At 34.0% G+C, this 18,284-nt stretch overlaps 2 protein-coding genes across 3 annotated transcripts; both read left to right on the top strand.

The window, feature by feature from the left end:
• Positions 1-6,695: 6,695 nt before the first annotated feature.
• On the top strand, positions 6,696-9,219 carry LOC121763942 (glycerol-3-phosphate 2-O-acyltransferase 6-like). The gene is made up of 2 exons (XM_042160037.1): positions 6,696-7,412; positions 8,146-9,219. The coding sequence occupies exons 1-2, from the start codon at positions 6,795-6,797 to the stop codon at positions 9,031-9,033; spliced, it is 1,506 nt and encodes a 501-aa protein (XP_042015971.1). The 5' UTR covers positions 6,696-6,794; the 3' UTR covers positions 9,034-9,219.
• A 3,485-nt stretch (positions 9,220-12,704) lies between these two features.
• LOC121785083 (putative tRNA (cytidine(32)/guanosine(34)-2'-O)-methyltransferase) lies at positions 12,705-17,695 on the top strand. 2 transcript variants are annotated; one of them, XM_042183436.1, is made up of 12 exons: positions 12,705-12,820; positions 13,126-13,231; positions 13,376-13,469; positions 13,734-13,783; positions 14,423-14,472; positions 14,707-14,815; positions 15,420-15,480; positions 15,575-15,627; positions 15,972-16,064; positions 16,378-16,441; positions 16,525-16,632; positions 17,187-17,695. In XM_042183436.1, the coding sequence occupies exons 2-12, from the start codon at positions 13,205-13,207 to the stop codon at positions 17,426-17,428; spliced, it is 951 nt and encodes a 316-aa protein (XP_042039370.1). In that variant the 5' UTR covers positions 12,705-12,820; positions 13,126-13,204; the 3' UTR covers positions 17,429-17,695. The 2 variants fall into 2 exon arrangements, with proteins under 2 accessions (XP_042039370.1, XP_042039378.1); XM_042183444.1 differs by having other exon boundaries at positions 12,762-12,898.
• Positions 17,696-18,284: the final 589 nt, after the last annotated feature.

Genomic DNA, 18,284 nt, shown 5'->3' with positions numbered 1-18,284 from the left:
TGACAAGAGGAGTTTTTAGTGTTGATGATTTGACATGAGAAGTTTATGGCTAGTCTATAGCTGGCCTATTATCATTGGAGATGCTCTAATTGGTAGTAGTAATATTTTTAACATTAAGTGTTGAGATCCGATATTACTAAAATTGTCCGACATTAGATTTTGTTGACGTTACAAATTATCAAGTCATGGGAAGCAAAAAATACATGCTTAAGGAGTAATATTTGGTAATTAATTAACAGTTGGGAACAGTGCCACCAACCGCGGCGGCGCCACCGATGTTTTCGGCGTTAACCACCAAGTTTATCAAGAATCTCAAAAATACCAATTTTCGTATTTTCCCAATTGGAAGAAATCCATATTCTAATCCAAATCTAGCCTCTCAACACTAAGCTCTCTAGAAATTTAAAATATACTCCTACGTACTCCGTAGTATTCTTTTATTGAAGATATTTCGCATATTACTATGACAAATTGCTAAAAAAATTATTGATTTGATCAAACTTTGTAGTAATTTTTATGGATGATTTTAAAAGTTGCATAACATACTATAATTTCACCAAACTTTATTGTATTTCTAGCAATTTATGTATCACAAATAAAAGTGATATTTTTAGTTTGAGGGCGTCTTAATATTTACAAGTAATAAAATCATATAGATGTAACTACATTTTATTACATAAAAAATTATCAATTTCGCATCACGTCTTCGTGTCGCTAAATTGATGCATCTCTAGTAGACTATTTTATTCTAGAATAAAGATAACTTGTAATCAAGGCGACCTTCCAGTTTAATGTTATGATTATTTTGGACCAAGAATATTATTGCAAGCCACTATGACATTTTTGCATGCTCGAATAATAATCTTGAGTGTCCTAGATTTAATTTTTATTTTTCATATTAAAATCAACAATTAGTTACTCCGATCGAGATCATATATAAGAAATTAAGTAGTGTCCCCCTAGCAACATCCTTGTCTGTGTAAAATATAGTACTACTACATTATAGTATTTCTTGTAATTATACCATATGATTTCTAACACCTATGTTTTAAATGTGTCAATTGTAACTATTTGACACTGTATTAAATGGTTTGATCGAATAGCATCTACAAAGTGTAATATTATTTTTTTAATAGTAATTCGATTACAAAAAATAATAAGGATACATTATATGGCGATTCATTATAATTGAATAATATTTTCCTTTTCTTTCTGTATAAGATAAAACAAAACAATACTAATATATAATCATTACATAACCATCAAATTCGAGTTAGATAAAAAAGTAAAAAACATACATTGAATTTAGTAGAGAATCTACATCAATCAATTGTTGCTTTGTCTTTATGATGGTAATTACTTGTTGTCTTCTCTCTCTTGTTAAAACTTTCTACATGGAGTATTAGTTAAATAAAGTTGCATCTAAATAAGGAATGGTACTACTAACTTTAAAATAATGAAATATCTACGGGTGATTTTTGTAGGTTTAAAAAAACTGGAGCTAAATATGCCTAAACATATGAAGAATCTTTGTTGAATAAGCATTAGATAAATATGCCCTAACTAGCTTTAAGTCTGCCTCGATACAATGTATTCATCTGTAAATTGAACAATATAAAAAAAATTGCGTAATTGTTTTTGGATTTTGAGAAATTTCCTAACTCATTATTTTCTTATTATGTACTCCACTATGTCCATATTAAGGAGTATCATATTAGGAGATGACAGCAATTTTATTTTCAAATGAATATATTTTCGTTTCAAGAAGTTTATGATGAAATTTGGAGGCTTGTCTATCTATTGTTTACACACTTTTAAGAAGATTTGACAAGAAAATTTGGAGCTCTCTTCTCTATGTAATCTCTTGGTCCATCTAGTTGTTCATAAAACCAACATGGGATGTCGAGAAAAACTCATTCCTTTAAAGCTTAGTTCATGAATTAAAGGGTGGTGTCCAGATTTTCCTTATTCACCTGAATAATTGTGCGAGAATTTACCTAAAGTTAGAAGATGGTCCTATTAAAGAGACAATTCCATGCTTATTGTTTAACGTAAGAATAGTTTATGCTGGATGTGTTTGCTTTTGTGTTCTAGTAGTAATTTTTTTTTGTTTTGGTGATTTTATTTTGTTTGTTTTAAATTGTGTAATCCTTTGCTTCCCATCTTTTGAGAGGTTTGAGTCTTTCTTTTATTGAAAAATCAAGTTATGCTATAATAATTTCTAGATTCACATTTTACTCGTCATTAACACAGTATATTTTTTTATCAAAAAAATTAACACATATACTTATTCATTTCAATTTTTTATGCAATAATTAGGCCTAAAATTGGGAAATTTGCACACTTGTCGAACTCTCCTGCTCGTCACTCTTTTTTGGCTTTGATCATTTTCTTTTACGTCTAAAAAAGTAAAATCATAAATGTGATAATGTTACTGTGTATGTCGAAATCTCCTACTCATCACTACAATTTGAATTTGAGCATTTATTTATAATCGAAAAGTTAATCGTACATGTAATATGATGGTTATCTGAATCCTGAAGCCACGCCGAAAAATATGCTTCCAATAGGCCAAACAACACCAAATTTGATATTCAAAAAAATGTCATTAATTCAATTTCCAATGGTCTTATATATTGACGTGGAAACGTAGATTTTGAGTGATCAGATTTTGTCTTCCGATTTTTGTTTATTTTTTTGTAAGTTACAACTTGCTTATTTTCCCCTTTATTTTGTCTAATAATACTTGTAAGTTATACTTAGTTATTTAGTAGTACTATATTTCATTAGATCCCTTGCCAAATCCATAGGTATACCAAAAATGCACGTAAACATAAGTAATGAATAATCAAATGAAATACCATCTCGTACGAGCTTATACTAACTGGAAAAAAAAAGTTTTCACCATTTATACAAGCCTCATCGAACCTAAAGATATAAGAGTGCTTTGTTCGATTTCTCAGTCCGTTTCCCAATTCAGATATGAATATCAAGTCATCCCGAGACTTTGACATCTCCAGCTTCATCGATTATAACTGGACCAAGATTGAATAAGGGAATTCATATCATCGAAAAAAGATAGATGGTTAGATATTTTGTTGTCTAGGATGTTTGATAAGTCTTATCTACGTTATTCTCTCTCGTATTTTACTATTTCTCAACTTTAATTATTTATTATCATTTTTATCAAACGAGTGCTTGAAAGTGACTAGGACTGCTAAAGCTGGACGGAGGGAGTATCTTTTTAGAGCATCCAAATGGATGCCCGATCTCACGCCCGATCGCTCGAGATCGGGCTCGGGCGCCGTCGGACATCCATTGCAGACATCGGTCGTCGTAAGGCCGAATGCCGAAGATTGCCAGTTCCTGATGGGGATGCATGATAGGGTGCACGGCTTTCCTGGAATGTTAGGGAGCGTTGATTGTATGCACTGAGAGTGGAAGAATTGTCCGGCAGCGTGGAGAGGCCAATTCACCAGTGGGTATAAGGGTATCCACCCGACGATGATCGTTGAAGCCATCGTTGACCACCGTCTTTGGATTTGGCATGCTCACTTTGGCGTGGCGGGGTCAAACAACGACATCAACGTGTTGAACACATTGAGTATCTTCACCGAGCAATGCAATGGCAACGGTCCGGTTATCCAGTTCACTGCCAACGGACGGGAGCATCATATGGGGTACTACTTAGCCGATGGCATATACCCGAGATGGCTAGTTTTCTTGAAGACGGTCTCCTGCCCAACGGATGCGAGGAGAGAGCTTTTTGCAGCGCGACAAGAGTCTGCGCGGAAGGACGTGGAGCGAGGATTTGGTGTGCTTCAAGCACGTTGGGCAATAATGAAAGGCACGGCTCATTCCTGGTACATGCATCATATCGCCAATGTCATGTACGTGTGCATCATCTTGCACAACATGATTATTCACGATAAAGGTCGAAGAGCTAGCGATTGGTCCGACGATGAAGTCGGTCCTAGCGCAGATCATGCAACTTCGCCGGTCGCTCGAGGCCTACCCTATGGAGTCAGCGAGAGATTACAAGCTCAGGAGAGCATGCACAACCAACAAGCTCATCTTCAACTCATGAACGACATGATTGAAGAAGTTTGGACACGTAATTGTTGTTGAAATTGTACCTCTTTTAAGTATTTTCGTTGTATTTTTTTTAAATTAAGTAATGTATGTCTTTTGCTAGTTCTTTAATTTAGAGTCTAATTTTGCTATTTATAATGGGTAACCATAAAAAATAAATATTAAAATTGAAATGAAAAATGGATAATCGATATAACAGCCACTAGAGCCAAACCATTGCAGAAAGAAGGGGCATGATGATGTGGCAACCACTAGGGCTCCCACTGAGGCATCTATTGTGGATGCTCCTACTCCATTTAGCTCGTTTTGTATTAAAAAATTATAGTATTGGAGTTTTCAAACAAAGAATCAGAGACACACATGCAGAGACTATGGGCTTAAACAATTTGTGGGCCCATTTAGATTTTGGAGTAAGTGTTCCCCAACCCTACTACTTAACTACCCATGTCTTTTTGTATTATTTTAATTTTGCTTACCTGTAAGGGCCCAAGCCCAGGCCCAATATCACTTCAGTGGGTCCCATTTTAATTATGTTCACAAGAAATTTGTAAGTTCGATATAAATATAGTGTGGGTTCAAAGTACTAGTTTTAAGGAGTGTAGTCCACATGGTGGAGAATGTACTTAGCCGAATCGAGTCGTATGGAATTGAACAACTCGAATTGAGTATAAGGGTATGTTTGGTACAATGAATTTGTAATTGTGTTATAATTACAATTTTTTTAATTTAATTTGAAATTATAATACTCTAATTCCATTTTAAATCTTTTGTTCCACAGAATTAAATAATTGATATAAATTTGTAGTTGTAAATTTGAAAAGGGAAAAGTAAATCTAAATTTATAATGCACGGAGTACCATTGAAAATAAAAATGAAAAGCCAAAAAACGAGAGGCAAAAATTCAAATCCGGGGAAGAGGCCTATGTGAGTTTTACTTTTATTATGTGAGTGTGCTACATGTTTTATGTGTGTAATTTGTGTGCTCGAGCCCAATATTCAACTTCCGACCTAAGCTCGAGCTCCTACATATAGTTTTGCAAAGCGAGCTCTCTAGCTCGTGGGAACTAGGCTCAACACATGTATAGTTGTGCTCGTAGCGCTATAAATTTTAACTTGTGCCATATTTAGAATACATTTCAATTTTATTAAAAGAGGGGTAATTTTTCAAAACATTTTTAAAGTTGAACCACAATAAGGGTCCGTTAATACTTAACAGACAAACTAGATCAAAATATAATTTAGGGGCCCAAAAATATTTAATAAAAACTTGACGTTAAACTACATACTAGTGTTAATATCTCAAACATTAAATAAGCTATTCCAAATTTGCAAAAGAAGCCCAAATTGAACTTAATAAAGTTGGAAAAAGTTTGGTACAGTTCAAATTATTCACGTTATAGGAAAAAGTTTGGCCCAATTCAAATAATTCACCATAATATAAAAGTCCAAGCACTCTAATAGAATTAGGACGTACCATGGTATTATCATGGAAATAAATTTATTGCACCTCTAACAAGGACAATAAATTATAAATTTTGAGGGAAAAGGAAATAAATAACGAGCTATCAATCTTATGTTGAGTTTGAAATAGCTAATTAAAATGTATGCACTAAATACAAACATAAAAGAAGTGAGAACATTTAATTATTGAAAAATAAATATGCACAGGACATCTATCTGTACCCAACATATACTACTAATATACTCCATACATTAATATAGTGAAATTACCTTAGATGACATACTATGCAACAAAACTCCCAGACTCACAGACATATAAATTTTAACTTATGTGAATTGTAAAATTACTGTGACTTGTCAGACTTTTCATTCTTTTTTTTGGTGAAGCTTTTAATTGGTAGCAAGAAAAATAGGAGACAACATGAGCTGTGCCAACGAATTTATTTTGAGCAACATAACATTATTAATCGATGCCAATAAATTTACCCCTTTTTAGGCATTTAACATGTTTACTGTTTTTCTCGAAATTTTGAATTATGACCTTAAATATTTAATTACAATATAATTATGGCTTTGTAGACTTTATTTTCTAGAGTCAGAGTCATGTTTCTCGATCATCAACAATATTTAGCATACTGCGAATCAAATATTGACTCATTATTTTTTTTCAGAATCACTGAAAAAAAACATGCTTTATCACCAACAACTTAATATTATTGTTAATTACCGACAAAATCATGATATTTTTCCAACAGCATATCATCAGTGATATTGTAAAGCCCGATATTGACGATGATTTGCCGACGGCATTTTCTGTCGATGATTTTCTAACGCCGATATCTGTTGGTAATATTTTTCATTGGAAGATGAAATACATCGGTAATCCGTCGGTAACATGATCCATCGACGAATTTGTCTCTTGGTAAGTAGTAGTTTTTAAACAGTGAACCATGGTAAATCATGTGTTTAAACATTGGTAAATCACCCCAAAGGATTCAAAATAGGAAAAAATTTACATATTCATAATATGCATAAAAATAGAAAAAAAACACACTTTATTTTAGATTCTCTCTCTCAACCACATGCCAAACCCTAGTCTTAATGCCACCAACTACTTTAGTGAGCCCATGTTGGCCAACTCTATTTAAATCCCTTCTTAGCTACACAACAACCTCACACATATTGATCCAAACAATCAAACTCCTCAACCACACTCTCCCCACCAAAAAATAAAATAAAAAATGCATGCTCGTCGGCATTTCGACCCAACGTCGAAATACACGACGAAGGGTCGACCAAACGACACCGTGGTGGCAACCCTAGACGGCACCCTCCTGCGGTCTAGGGATGCCTTCCCCTACTTCATGCTCATGGCCCTCGAGGCCGGAAGTGTCCTCCGCGCCCTAATCCTACTCGCATCCGTCCCAGTTGTGTACCTCGTCAATCTCTTCATCTCCGAATCGGTTGCCATCCGCATCTTCATCTTCATCTCGTTCGCGGGGCTGAGGATCCGAGACGTTGAGCTCGTTTCCAAGTCCGTCCCCCCCAAATTCTACGCGGGGGACGTGAATTCGGAGACGTGGGAGGTGTTCAATTCGTTTGGAAAGAGGTACATCCTTACATCCACTCCAAGAATCATGGTTGAACACTTTTGCAAGAACTATTTTGGGGCAGATAAGATTGTTGGAACAGAGTTGGATATCACAAAATGGGGCCGTGCCTCGGGACTTGTTAAGAAACCGGGAGTTATTGTAGGAAAATTTAAGGAAATGGCTCTTGTCCAAGAATTTGGTTCAAATTTGCCTGATTTGGGACTTGGAGACAGGGAGAGTGATCGCCATTTCATGTCCAAATGCAAGGTAGCAATAATCACTTCATTTTATATATTACACAATTGTTATTTGCACGTGTAGATTGGTTTTCCGATCTTTCGTGTATTTTCGTTGTTTTTGTGTGATTTACCTTTGCGTGTATGACTGGTGAATGCTTGGTCGTGTATTTTGTAATTGTAAATTTATCGGCTTAAAACTATTTCTATTTTCAACCTGATATTTTGCTACTCAATAGGAGTATTTATTTGGGTTAAGCATTTTGTAACACGTAAAAAATGTGTTCGATGTATATTTATATGTGATATAAAATAATGTTTATTTGAATTTGATAAATTGGCTATTCTAACTAGCTATATGAATTGTGAAGTTAGGCTAGTGGTTGAAAAGCATTTGATTTTAATTCCATTTAAATCTTCCTTGCTGTCAATACCTAGTGGTAAATTATTATAATTGTATTTATATCTTTTGGCTAAAAAGGGATGGTATGTAATTAATATACACCAATCATATTTACTTCAACTTTTTATCCAAAAGTAATATCTTTCCTATAACCCACATAATTCGGACCCATGTTCATTAATTGTACACCAAAGTAGTGATAGAGATTCAATTCATTTTCGTATCATTAAAAGATTTAAGCGAACCCCATGTCCATGTGTATATTTTTCAATGTGCATAGGCAATTTGTTATAGAAATGTAACAAAATATCTTGTAATAGAATTTCAATTTTGATTTAATAATTTTGTGTGAATTATGCAGGAGGCATACATGGTGCCAAGGACTAGAACCGAACCCCTACCAAGAGAGAAGCTTCTATCTCCGGTCATTTTTCACGAGGGCCGCCTAGTCCAGCGGCCGACGCCACTCGTCGCACTTGTCACATTTCTTTGGTTGCCGATTAGCTTCGTCTTGTCTCTTATGAGAGTTTATCTCACTATCCCTCTTCCCGAAAAAATTGTGTGGTACATCTACAAGCTTCTAGGTATCAAGCTCATTGTGAAGGGAAACCCACCCCCGCCACCCACACCAGGTAACGGTGGTGGGGTCCTTTTTGTCTGCAATCACCGGACCATCCTTGATCCGGTGGTCGTTGCAGTGGCACTTGGCCGTAAGATTAGTTGTGTAACTTATAGCATAAGTAAGTTCTCTGAGTTCATTTCACCCATCAAAGCAGTCGCATTGTCGCGAGAGCGCCAAAAGGACGCCGATAACATAAAGCGTTTGTTGGAGGAGGGAGATTTAGTGATTTGCCCCGAGGGAACCACTTGTAGAGAGTCTTTCCTCTTGCGGTTCAGCGCACTATTTGCCGAATTGAGTGACAGAATCGTGCCCGTTGCAATTAACGTGAAGCAAAGCGTGTTTTATGGGACAACGACACGGGGATTCAAGTTACTTGACCCGTATTTCGTTTACATGAACCCTAGACCTAGTTTTGAGATCACGTTTTTGAACCAATTGCCTCCGGAGCTCACAATTAGAGGCGGGAGGTCGGCAATTGAGGTTGCGAATTATATTCAAAGGGTTTTGGGTGGTGCGCTCGGGTTCGAGTGCACCAGTTTGACCCGAAAGGATAAGTATTTGATGATGGCCGGAACAGATGGGAGGGTCCGTTCCGACAAGGAAAAAGATTCGAAAGAAAATAAGTGAATGATATGTATTTGAATTGTTTAGTTGTGGAGTTTCTTAGTTTATTATTTAAAGAACCATGTACTCGAACACAAATTACGATAGATTGACAAATATGCAAATGGATGTTCGAGCTCTAGGTTCTTAGCAAAGTTTGTTGTAATTTGTTTAATTTACTTTATACTATATTTCAATAATATTCGTGTATATGCTCCTCCATGTATGTATGGTATACGTTCTAATTGTAAATTACAGTTTTATACAAAGAATTGTAAATAGCACATAGAGTTATAATCGTAATAATAGGTGGAGTATTATACATTAGCAATATAGAAAAAATTATTTGTTAAAAAAATTAGATTGATTTATTAAATGAATAGCAACATAGTGTATTCAACTTCCTCAACAACTCTCTCAGCTACATTATTGTGCGTTTGCAACACTTTACTAACTTATATTTAAAAGAGAAATGTCATTTCGGTGCATGATTTTTTCAAAAAATTATTTAATTGTCCTATTATTTACTATCATTTGTATCTCTATTCACTGCATCTATGTCACGTGAAAATATAAGTACTTAACACTATTTATATTCATTAGCTTTATTGGAAAATAGTTGTGCTACTTTTGAAAATATATTGAATGGGAAGATAGACCAAATGATATAGATTGCGTGGATCAACTTCAAGACTTTGAATATGATTTTTGAATTATTTTTTATATTCTTTGGGATCCATTGAAAGATAAAATTGAAAGAATAGAAAGAGTAAAGAAAGATTAAGAATAAAATGTAGAAGTGCGGTTGAAAGTGTGTGAAGTAGGTATATTTATGCGTAAGAAATGAATTTAATAATAAAAATCCAACTAGCCGTTTAAGGCCGTCGTGCATAAGTACGCCACTGCCCGTCGACTGACCATGCGTTGATGCTAAGTACGCAGAATCGTGCTTTGGTAGACGCTAAGTACAACCTTATTCTTATAATAGATGAACTTCGAATATTATGTCTTAAATTATTTTTTACTTTTCCAATAGTAGGGGTTGTTAGACTTGGTATAAATGCTAATATAATTTAATTGTATCGACTAAAGAATTGAGGCTGTCACGCGTTGTAGGCGTTAGTGCAATTAATTACGTAATAGTGATCTCTCGCAATTTATTTATCCACATTAATTAGTTACGCAATGTACAATTAGTGTACCAATTTAAAAGGAAAAATTCCATAATTGCACTTTGTATAGTGTTAAACTTAAACCTACTTAATTATTGTTTGTTAATTGATATCACTGTTACCCGATCAAGGTAGATTAATGTTCTTAATGTTTCCTATCTTCATGACACACACGTATATGTTTTTAGTTTGATATTTTGGTTTTGATCTATGTCCACTACTCACATATTATATGGATGATGTATATAGTGATGCATAGAATATTAGTATTTTAAATTTCAATTTTTTTTTGAATTAAAAGGTTTTGATTTATAAAGTTATATTAAATTATAATTATTGCACTTTAACCAAAAAAGTTAGAACTATAGAAAATACTATCGGTTAAATTATACGGACTAGAATATATTTAGCTAAAGTGTTTTTTTTTGTGATGTTTTTGATGAATTGTCTGTCCATGACTTTAATTGACATTTTTTTTATAATTCATGAGAATTTCTGTAGTGAATATATTTATTTTCTTGAAACATATATAGGCATTAACTTTTCTAAAATTATTCGTTACACTTACAATATATGCTCTCACTAATAAATCAGAATGAATAGTTAGTTGCAACAAATTCCAGGGTGTGTGCATTAATGTCTCTATAAATTAAATATAACATTTATTTGTCACATGTATGGTCAATTAATCTATTTTGAGAAAATCTTTATTAATTCGGTTCAATGGTTGAATGTGAAATGCTATCAATTTTGGAGACTAATAATTGAAATAATGTCCTTTAATCATACTGGGGAGAATAATTCATGTGTTGAAAACATCATGAATTAACTAAAAATAGTTAGAATTTTTTTTACGAGTCTTTATTTATAATTTTAATAACTACAATTTAATTTGTTAAAATCAACAATTCAAAATCCAACATGAAAACCGTTTCCAAACCCATACCAAAAAATTCGTGCAACATAATACTTGCTAGTATTTTTTTTATTAACTGATCTAAGTCGATAATTCAAAAATATAGGCATAGTTCTTGATGACTATCCATTCTTAAAAAAACAAACACTCCAATAATAAAATAAGAAAAAACTAAGATTTTTGAATATACGTTGGTAAATACTTTAAGCATATTAATGTATCGCTCAACCAATCCAAAAAAAAATCTCACAAAAATGAATTATTTACATAGGTTATTAATGAATCCCACGTGGTTCGCCAACTATTCGATGAATTGATTACCTAATTTCAGCCATACATTTTCTTCTTTGTTTTCCAGCCTCAAAGCTTAAACACCATGAATTCATGACTTGTATCAATCATACATCAAACGGGTCAGGGTCTTCCAATCGGGTCAAGCATTCGGATTCAAGTTCATAGCCATATCCGATGACAAATTGGGAATTCGTGAATCTCACTCTCATTGGATCCGAATATTTAACCTTTGTATATTTTGTAATTAAACTTTATTTTTGGATCTGAGTTATGGTTTGAAGTAATTTAGGATTACGGCATCACGTGTTGAAATTTTATGCTTGTAAGATCACATTTTAAATGGAACCAAATATTTTTTTTAAGAAAAATGAAAATGTATATTAAGTACACCATATTAACTACTCCACAATATTTATTATCTTTCGATTATGCCACGAAAATCCTAGTCCAAGCCTTCCGGCTTAGGCATGTGCATTGTGCAACTAATAAATGTAACTAATAAATGTGAAGAAACACAAGAGATGTAATTGATGACATTGACTTCTCCATAATTAATCATATTTTATAGGTTCAATCAATTTGAATCAGTAAATCACCGAAAAGATGAGTTATTGGACTGCTAATAGCATACTTCCGATTCTTTATTAAAAAAAAAACAGAATAAACGTGAAGAAAAAAAAAATGAAGAGTGCTAAATCTTATTTTGTTTGCATTTTAGAAAAAATAAAATAATGAGGCTTGGTCCCTAAACATATTCTTCTAATTTTTTCAATTTATCTCATTCTCACATGCTTCACCATTTTCGCATTAAAACAAAACACATATCGTCCACCAATAAAATTATTTTTGGTATGTGGTGGATGAATGAAGTACTTGTTCACAAATATTATGCCCAAAATCGATAATTACACAATTCAAACAAAATATTTCACAGTTGTTTCATATTGGTACTACATAAGTATAAGTATGCATAACTTATACAAAAAGTTTCATCCACAGTTTCAATTTAATACATTCCGTCAATATTTGTTTGAGCGTCAAGCGTTTACCTATATGATGTAGTATAAAATATGAAACAATGATGAAAATTTTTGTACCAAAATAAGATCTATTGTACTCCACGTAGACAAAGAATTAACGAGGTTTAAATATATATAAAAAAATATATTGAAATAAAATAATTATGAAACATTTTTTGTATTAATTATGTAATTTTCCCCAAAATGTTAATATCCTAAAATTTATCACAAATTTAGTGGCCTAAAAATAAGGCCCATTTTCATTTCATACCGGGCTTAAAAATTTCGGCCCAAGAAAAGTATTACATTATACTAGTACTGTCTTTAAGGCTGTTTCTGTCTCGCCTCCATCCCGTCTCCGTCGCTCGGAATTTCTCGCCGCCATCGTCGTCCACGTCCAAAACTTCTAGGTTATCTGCGACTTGACAATTGAGAGCTTCTCGTTAGAAGTTTTTTTTTCCGAATTTGGATGCTTGTATATTATACATGTAAATGGCAATTTTATGATACTACAAAGCAATTGAGTTTTACTTGCAATGAGATTTAGGTTTGTTGGGTATATTTGTGGTTGATCTGGAAGGCATACGTGGCTTCTGAGCTAAAGGAAACATAACTGAATGAATTTGTTCTGTATGCGCATAAACTGTTTGAAAAAATTACTGACTTAAAAAAAGCTTCAATTTTGATTTGTTTTTGTTTTCCTGCTTTTATTCAGGAAATCCTAGTTTCAGGAGTGAAGTTCTCAGCTTTTATTCAGGAAGTTTTGCTGCCAGGAAATAGCTCAATTGAAAGCAATGGGGAAAGCGTCGAGAGATAAAAGGGTAAATTCAGTTCCTATCCATTTTCTTGCTAACGTTTCTCTTTTTTTTTTTTCTTTTTTTTCTTTTTTAATACTACTATATAATATAAGTGATGCGTTGCCTATCTTGGATTTTGTTTGATTGGGTTGATTGGATTTTTTTCAGGATATTTACTATAGGAAAGCCAAAGAGGAAGGATGGCGTGCTCGGAGCGCCTTCAAACTGCTACAGATTGATGAGGAATTTAACATATTCGAAGGTTTGTAGGCACTGGATTGATCTTTCAATACATTCGGCATGTTCACTTATCTTTGTTTGATTAACTGGTGCAGTTTCATAAATACTTCGTCCGTCCACGAATAGGAGTCCCATTTAGTTTTTTGCACTTGTTTTATAAAAATGATAATAAATAGTTAAAGTGTAGAAATGGAAAAGTAAGAGAGAGAATAATGTAGACAAGAGTCTCGTGGACGGAGGGAGTATGTTATATCCAAGTAAATGATAATGTGATGTTAATATACAGGGGTGAAGCGAGTAGTAGATTTGTGCGCAGCACCAGGGAGCTGGAGTCAGGTATCTGTAACTCGCTGATGAGTTTATTAAAAGTTAGATGCTGATGGGATATATGAATTTCTTAGTGCTGGTAGCACTCATATATGTTGAGAGAAAATATAAAGACGTTTGTGCTTGCCATATTTGTGATGCTGTTACGTCTATTCAAAAGTTGTTCAAATGGTGATTTATCAGAGGCTTAAAGTTCAAACTATTTGTTCTGGAACTACATAACTCCCAAGGGTATGGATGAGTTTACTCTGAGTGGGACTGGGAATGCTTTGACAGAGAATTTGTGTTCGTGTGCATTTGTTGTTCATTTCTTTGATATGATATGTAAGTTGTTTGAAATTTTTCTCTTTCGTTAATATGATTTGTGTTCTGAAGTTATGCTGATGCGATATCTTTTATTTTGCTTACTTATTTAATACGACTTCAAAAGCTTCCTTCTTCCCCAACTTCTCAAGGCTATTGAATTCTATCAAAACTATACAATCCTAAGCATTATCTATCAACGATTTACACTTTATTGAATGTGTATTGTAGTTTATTTTCAGTAGATCTTATAATTGCTTTACTTTCCTTTTGTTTTTTTTTCTGGGCGATTCTTGCATTTTTATTCCCTTTCACTGAACCTTGCATGCCTTGTCTTCTGTCCAGGTTTTGAGTCGAAATCTTTATCTTCCAGCAAAGCTCTCACCTAATTCCAAGTATGCCTGAACAGTGTATTTTCTTACTATTGCGCTCATTTTTGTGTTGGGATGATTTAATCAATATTTTACACATATTAGTTCTGTATAGACACTGTGCTCATAAAACTCACCCTCCGTGTTTGTAGTCCCACTGATCCTTGATTCAACTCTCAATATGTAATTCGAATATCTAATCAACTGCTTTAACTGGTGTCTAACGATGAGTATTTTGTCGTCTTAATAACTTTGCAGTGATAGTGATCTACCACTTATTGTCGCAATCGATCTCCAGCCTATGGCTCCAATAGAAGGTGTTATTCAAGTTCAAGGGGATATTACCAATGCTCGCACTGCTGAAACGGTGTGCATTTTCTTCCTGATCTATCGGACTATATGTTGTTGAGCTTGTGCATGAGATTAATCTTTACTTCTTTTGTGATTGCTATTTCTCGAGGCCATCCATAGATTATTCCTTACTTTGAATCATGAATAGTTATGGGATTCAACTTTTAAATTTCGCTTTCCTAACTAATGATAAAATGCAAATTGGAATTCGGGGAATAACAAATATTTGCAAGGTCTGATTAAGCAAGAAGTAGGAACTACCAGTCAAAGTAGCCTTGTGCAATGGCCTCACCCACATAACTTATAAATCTTACTTTTTTCAATTTTTTTTATCATCCATGTAGATGTTATCTCAAATATTCCTGCTTATAGTCCTTGAGAAGCATAGAAACTTAATGCACTTATTCATTGTTTTTCTTGTTCATTTCTGCTATCACATGAACAATATGAATTTACTTGGTCTATTTGTATGGGTCCTAAACCCCAAAATCTAAAGTTCTATATTAATAGTATTTTTGTCATATTAATATGCCCATTATAGCATTAAGATTCTTCATTTTTCAATCACATCACATGCATGTAGGACCTCATTCCAACATTCCATTGTTTCTCAATCTTAGGTCATCAGACATTTTGATGGAGGCAAGGCCGATCTTGTCGTGTGTGATGGAGCACCTGATGGTTGGTCGAACGATCAACTTAGACTTCCTTCTACACATATTCCGCTATTATGATTATCATCCATCAATAAACCTGTTTCCTCTCCATATTTCAGTAACTGGCCTACATGACATGGATGAATTTGTTCAGTCCCAACTCATATTGGCGGTTAGTATTATTATCTTTTGTTTGCTATACTGGAGATTTTGGCATGCATTTCTTTCTGAAACAGCAGTATTTGTGTTTATTTGCAAATTGAAATCCTATGAATTTTATTGTTAGTAAATATGAACAATATTTGTGATGGGAAGCTTAATTTGAATAGTAATCATGAAAAATGGAACAAATGCGTTTAGTCAGTTTTCCTTTTCACTTGCAATGTATTCTACATGTTTACTATAATATGGTGTATGCAAGTTCCTTAATGTCTCTTTGCTCGTAAACTCTTCTATACATAAGATTTTTATTTTCAAGCCATACTCTGATGTGAGGATTCCCAAACATACTCGCAGGCGTTGACAATAGTTACACACATACTTAAGAGAGGTGGAAAGTTTATCGCAAAAGTATTTCGAGGGAAAGATACTAGTCTCCTTTACTGTCAGGTGGGTTATACTTGTATAGCTCACAAATCTATTGTGTTAGTTTATTAGTAATCTGTTCTCCTGATTCCTTTACTGACGTCCGATCCTTTAATTTTCTTTTTCATATTTTTCAGCTCTACTCTGACCTTCCTATCAATTGTCATTATGGAATCTGGAATTGTTAACATTTCAGAGAATAATGATGTCCAGCATGTTAACTATTATCTATGATACAATTTTTGTTTCATTTTTTTTAAATGAATAGCTTTTTATGTAAACGGTAAACCATGTGGCATGCTAAATAATTCTCCTCTGTTTTGCCCCTTCCTGACAGTTGAAATTATTTTTCACGGAAGTAACATTTGCAAAGCCAAAAAGCAGTCGCAATTCAAGCATAGGTAATTGAAATAGACTCCATATGTATAAGCATAATTCGTGCATCTTCGTGCTATTTGAATGCCTTACTCGTTTCCTTGTACAGAGGCTTTTGTGGTATGTGAGAATTACTCGCCTCCTGATGGATTCAACCACAAAGATTTGCATCTTCTCCTGGAGAAAATTGGTAGTCCTTCTGGTGCTGACGATCTAGGTAATTCTGATGCCATTTTTTTGGGTTGATCATAGTTTGTGTCCCAACTTTCAGTGTTTTCCAAAAGTGTAAAAGTTCAATTTATACCATATATTACAGAATCCGGAAACAGAACGATGAATACCTCACCGGATTCTTAGGTGTTTCATACGCGGATTTTTGTTGCTGCTATTTAAGAATCCTCCTAAGAATCTAGTGAAGTGGTTCATCATTTCATCACTGGATTGTATCATGCCTGAACTTTTTCAACATTGGGGGTTTTTTAATTGAAAAGGTTTGATAACTTTTTTTGAGAAACGCTGGTTGAGGATACAACTATGATCAACCCTTTCTAAATTGAAAACGAAGATGCTAATAAGTGACAAAGGTAGGATGATTATAGTACTTTAGAATGGAACTCTACAGTCTACACACACGCATATACTTGCGATTCTTGGAGAGGAATAAACTGCCGTAATTTCCATGTTGTGAAAAGCCAGCACCTCAAAGAGTAGCTTCGTGGAGTATTTTATTTGTCCTGTAACGTATTCTCTGACCATAAATTTTGCAAACAGATTGCAGCAGCGGGTGGCTTGAAGGGCCTAACAAGGTGTATATCCCATTTTTGGCGTGTGGTGACCTCAATGGGTTCGATTCAGATCGTTCATATCCACTTCCCAAGCGTGCAGATGGGTCGTACCAGAGCTTAGATCCTGTACAACCTCCTATTGCGCCCCCGTACAAGCGAGCTCTGGAGATGAAGAAGGCTTCCTGCCATGGAGTTCAAGGTCTTGAAAAACTTTCCCTTGATCCATGAGAAACCATCTTTGTTAGATGAAAATATACATGCAATTATGCAAATACAAGTGGTTTCTGTATGATGGGTTCAAATTAGGAAGTGATTCTTGATATTATCTGGAAATTTTGTACTATCACATGTAACTTATTAGTATTGTCAACCTTTTGAAGATTTTAGCCCCTTGGGGATGGCCTCTTGATGGTGGATAAACAGCCTTACGATAGAGAAGTATTAACTTAATACGAGTCATGCTAATGTTATATGTATCATTTTTCGTTTTATGTATGACATATGTGCGCAAGAGTCGAGAGCTATGCTAGTTCTCTTTGTATCGTTCCAGTTTTATTAGATGTCTCTAAAGGGGATCGGAGCGCAGTAAAAGTAGTGCCTGTGGACTCCCATCAACTAAAAAGATAAAGATATTCCAACTTTATTTGAAGTCTGAGAAATAATTGTGATTTTTCAATGATTAATTAGTGGAGCACATAGCAAATTGTGGACGGCCGTGCTCAAATTATGGATTAGTAAATCGAATTACAACTTTTTTTTGTGGAATTACTACTTCCAACTAAGAAATAAATTTAAAATAACAATAACTATTAGTTAATTAATTATAACAATACATGATGTGTTGATATCCCAACACAAGCTTTTTCTATTTAAATAATTAATAGCTCCCGGTCCGGACCAACAAAGACCATCAATTCAAAAAATAGTTTTACAATCAACATCACTCCATTATATAGTACCCAGAAGAAATATGACTCAGCTATATATATATTGGGATTGGGATTGGGATGGAGGGACAACTGTTTATTATGATTGGTCATAGTCAAATAGTTTTCTTAATTTCAACTTAATTCGTTCATTTTAT

This window comes from Salvia splendens, chromosome 2 (assembly GCF_004379255.2).
Source record: "Salvia splendens isolate huo1 chromosome 2, SspV2, whole genome shotgun sequence".
Classification (NCBI taxonomy): Eukaryota; Viridiplantae; Streptophyta; class Magnoliopsida; order Lamiales; family Lamiaceae; genus Salvia; species Salvia splendens.
Note: the sequence above shows the minus strand (reverse complement) of the source record. Positions and strands in the feature narration are given on the sequence as shown.